At 45.6% G+C, this 5,000-nt stretch overlaps 1 protein-coding gene across 14 annotated transcripts in view; it reads left to right on the plus strand.

Annotated features, from left to right (window-relative positions):
* Nucleotides 1–5,000, plus strand: part of LOC139550254 (muscleblind-like protein 1) — a 160,159-nt gene that overhangs the window by 135,660 nt on the left and 19,499 nt on the right. For 10 of the 14 annotated variants that reach the window (XM_071361015.1, XM_071361013.1, XM_071361018.1 and 7 more), the window contains 5 exons: nt 1,894–2,064; nt 2,670–2,720; nt 2,947–3,153; nt 3,521–3,760; nt 4,926–4,979. In XM_071361015.1, coding sequence (XP_071217116.1) covers nt 1,894–2,064; nt 2,670–2,720; nt 2,947–3,153; nt 3,521–3,760; nt 4,926–4,979 — 723 coding nt within the window. The remainder of the gene's footprint in view (nt 1–1,893; nt 2,065–2,669; nt 2,721–2,946; nt 3,154–3,520; nt 3,761–4,925; nt 4,980–5,000) is intronic. The other 4 variants (XM_071361024.1, XM_071361026.1, XM_071361020.1 and 1 more) reach the window with 1 other exon arrangement.

Raw genomic sequence — 5,000 nt, forward strand, 5'->3', positions numbered from 1 at the left:
TATTCTCTGCCTATATACAACTCTAAATACCCCCAATTCATGTTGTTAAGTTAAAAAGAATACGAAATGATAAAATAAATTGCTCCCACCATTCAAACCATTGAGGGTTTGCAACTTTAAAGCCAACCATCTCAGATAAAACCTTTAGAATTCTAAGGTCCCGTATTGAGATGCACCCAGGCGGCAGGACAGACAGACACAGCCCATGGAATTTCATGTAAATAAATACATTTATGTAAATAGATATCAATGTAAAAGACAGGCCTATGTGTGTCTGGCACCTGTTACATGATCATGACTCCAGTGTGTGTGTGTGCCTGTGTGTGTGTGCGTGTGTCACACTTGAAGTATCCTGACCCCAGTCCTCCAGGATTTCTGCTACTGCACCCTTCCTTCTTGGCGCTGTGTATTGACAGCAGACAGCATAGACCATCTCTCTTAGTTAGTTCATCAACTCTTGGCACGAGTGTTTTGAAGTTTCACTTCATATTGTGATGCGATATCTCTGTATCATATGAATGTGTTGTGTTTATACCTCCTGTCAGACAGGTAGCCTAGCTGGATATCTGGCAGGTAGTCCCACAGGGCCACAGAGACCCTCTTCTGAACTGAACACACACATGTATGCAGACACGAAGACAAACAGACACAGACACATAGACGCAGACTGACACAGACACACAGCCACACAGATGCAGACACAGACACAGACACATAGACAAACAGATGCAGACACAGACACAGACACACAGACACATAGACAAACAGACACACAGACACACAGATGCAGACACACAGCCACACAGATGCAGACACAGACACAGACACATAGACAAACAGACACACAGACACACAGATGCAGACACACAGACACACATATGCAGACACACAGACACACAGACACACATATGCAGACACACAGACACACAGACACACCGACACAGACACACAGACACAGACACACATATGCAGACACACAGACACACAGACACACAGATGCAGACACAGACAAACAGACACACAGATGCAGACACACAGACACACAGACACACAGACACACAGACACAGACACACAGACACACAGACACAGATGCAGACACACAGACACAGACACCCAGACACAGGCACACAGACACACAGACACAGACACACATATGCAGACACACAGACACAGATGCAGACACACGGACACAGACACACAGATGCAGACACAGACAAACAGACACCGACACACAGACACAGACACACAGACACAGACACACAGACACAGATGCAGACACACATTTTTCTCCCACAGGGCAGAGCAGAGCCCTTAACAATTAGCAAGTGCCAGGCTTAGTCCAGACCTAGGGTGAAGCAGGGTTAGGGGAGTGCAGCTATAAACATCTCCACACACACACACACACACACACACACACACACACACACACACACACACACACACATACACACACACATACACACACACACACACACACACACACACACACACACACACACACACACACACACACACACACACACACACACACACACACACACACACACACACACACACACACACACACACACACACACACACACACACACACACACACACACACACACATGGTTGTCAGCTGACTGTGTGTGTGTTTACAGGACATGTCTCGGATGTTGACTAGCAGAGGGAACCATAATAAATCACCAGGTCACCTCAGGACATGATCTCATACTGCAGATTATACATGTTGTATAAATATGGAATTAAATGATACCATGGAATTATGGGTATCTCTCTATCTTCTGTCTGTTGTTGTCGTACATGTTTTACTGTCAAAGTAATGCCAGTGCTGTCTGAATCTGAGTCAACTTTCACCTAATTTACTCTCTTCCTGTCCCCCCCCTCCTCAGGGCCGTTGTTCCAGGGAGAATTGTAAGTACCTCCATCCTCCTGGTCACCTGAAGACCCAGCTGGAGATCAACGGCAGGAACAATCTGATCCAACAGAAGAACATGGCCATGTTGGCCCAGCAGATGCAGCTCGCCAACGCCATGATGCCTGGCACACAGCTTCAGCCTATGGTGAGACAACACACACACTCATGTACAGTACATGTATGTCTTACACACACAGACACAGACAAAAACACACACACACACACACACAAACACACACATACATGCATACACACACACACACACACACACACACACACACACACACACACACACACACACACACACACACACACACACACACACACACACACACACACACACACACACACACACACACACACACACACACACACATACACACACACACATATACACACACATATACACACACATACACACACATACACACACGCAAACACACACACACATGAGTGTAATAGAATGGAACTGAACTGTGAGTGTAATAGAATGGAACTGAACTGTGAGTGTAATAGAATGGAACTGAACTGTGAGTGTAATAGAATGGAACTGAACTGTGAGTGTAATAGAATGGAACTGAACTGTGAGTGTAATAGAATGGAACTGAACTGTGAGTGTAATAGAATGGAACTGAACTGTGAGTGTAATAGAATGGAACTGAACTGTGAGTGTAACAGAATGGAACTGAACTGTGAGTGAATACCAGGACCTGAAACCCCTCTTCATTTCCTCAACCTTTACCAATCCAGGTGAATCTCTATGACCTGGTCCAAGACAGCAACAGGTTCAGCTTACACCAAGTAAGGCAGCACCACATTACAGGACAACACTTACAATAGTCTGCGTCTCAAAGGTCACCCTATTCCCTATATAGTGCAGTGCTTCTGAGCATGCAGAGTCCTAAAGCAATGCATCACATAGGGAATAGGGGGTCAGTTAACTGTTGAACAAAGTACATTTAATATTTGACCTACCAGGAAGTATAACTTCTCACCTTTGACCTTTGTCTCTCTCTGCCCCTGACAGCCTATGTTCCCCATGGCGCCAGGCCTGGCCACCAATGCCAGCGCTGCGGCTTTCAACCCGTACCTGGGCCCGGTGTCACCCGGACTGATGCAGCAAGAGATCATGCCTAGCCCACAGGTCCTCATGGCAGGCCACCCCAACCATGGACAGGTCCCCAACGCTGCTGCCGCTGCCGCACAGAAACTCATGAGGACAGACAGACTGGAGGTGAGAGATACAGACAGACGGATGGACGGGCAGACAGATACACACGCACGCACATACACCCCGCTCCAGCAGCCACAGAAACCCTGTACTGACTCAAGAACACAACATGCTGTGTTAACATAAAGCCTCTGCTGCCCTCTGCTGCCCTACAAATGCTGCCTTCTACTGCCTTACAAATGCCATGTTCAACACACCGATGACCCTGCTCAATGTCTGCTCAACATCTGCTCTGTGCATATCTGTGTAACTGAGTTTGACACCCCTGGTTTATGGCATCTGATATGTCATGATTATGACGGCGTTATGAAGCCCTTGTGACAGAAGGTTAAACTGATCCGTTATGTTCACATCTCTCGCCCCTCACCAGGTGTGTCGTGAGTACCAGCGTGGTAACTGCTCCCGGGGGGAGAACGACTGTCGCTTCTCCCACCCCTCCGACAGCACCATGATAGACACCAACGACAACACAGTCACCGTGTGTATGGACTACATCAAGGGCCGCTGCTCCAGGGAGAAGTGCAAGTACTTCCACCCTCCGGCTCACCTGCAGGCCAAGATCAAGGCCGCCCAGCACCAGGTCAACCAGGCCACTGCCGCTGCAGCCATGGTGAGTAATCAGCCATCTTGGATCCTCTCGGTAACAGTCGCATAGTGGGAATTAGGAAAACACACTCAGTAGGATGAAGCTGCCCCTAGACACGGGTCTTAGGATTGGGGAGGGTAAACTGATCCTAGATCTGTGTCTGTGGGTAACTTCTCCATTATACTATAGGTCCCTTCTGGCTGGTTGCATTAACTGATAAAATAACAGAAGTTTACCTGGACTGACTGATTGTATCTGTAACTATGTCAGTGTAATCTTCACCTGCACAGCTTCCTGTTGATATTCAATGTATTCAATGTGCTTATCTGACTGCAGTCTAAGTCTAATATAACAATGGTCCTTCCTCTCTAGTTGGACATCCACAGCTAAACTAGCACTGTTCACTTGTGTGCTGTTCTTAGTATTTGCCATGCTTTGTTTGTATGAGGAACAATAACAAGCCTTGCGGTGTATAGTCATAGTAATGTGACAATGACTATGATACGTACAGTAAAAGAGTATATTGCTATTTTATGATTGAATGACCCTACTGGTCACACGTTAAACAAACTGTAGCTCATTTTGCTTAATAAAGGCCTCTTAAACCCTTTAAATATGTACATGTAAATCTAAGGCCTACATAGATTTATAATAATTTATAAGCAAATGTCACACTATATAAAGGTGATATAACAGGTCCTTACATCTAATGTAATGTAATGTGTTACATCTAACACCCAATATTACCCTTTATAAAATAGGACATTTGCTCATAAATGCTTTGTGCCATTTATGTCGGCCTTATAAAGGGTTTATGAAGGCATCATAAGTTATAGTTTATTTAAAGTGTGACCATATCGCTCAATGCCCAGTGTTTTTGAAGTAATGACAGTGAACAGTTCCTTTTGTTTGTGTTTCCATCTTTCACAGTATTTGACTTAGCTAGATACTAATTGAACTGTACTTGTCAGCCGTAGTACTATAGTGTCCACACACTGTGCATGTTCTAGTTCTGTAATCCCCTTGTATACTGCATTCCAATGATTTGTTTTTTTATTTGTTTTGTTTTTTCTCACCTACCCAAACTGCACTGCTGCCCCCATGATACACCTCTGCTTGCTGGTTTATGTTAATGCGCTTGAACCCCATTGGCCCATTGCCATCATGTGCTCGCTGCCTGCTAATTAAGACTCAGTCGGCTGTCAAATCACTGAAGCGACCCCTCGACGCAACCTTTGACCTGGTACTATGACCTTTCACCTTT

This window comes from Salvelinus alpinus, chromosome 23, assembly GCF_045679555.1.
Source record: "Salvelinus alpinus chromosome 23, SLU_Salpinus.1, whole genome shotgun sequence".
NCBI classification, from domain to species: domain Eukaryota; kingdom Metazoa; phylum Chordata; class Actinopteri; order Salmoniformes; family Salmonidae; genus Salvelinus; species Salvelinus alpinus.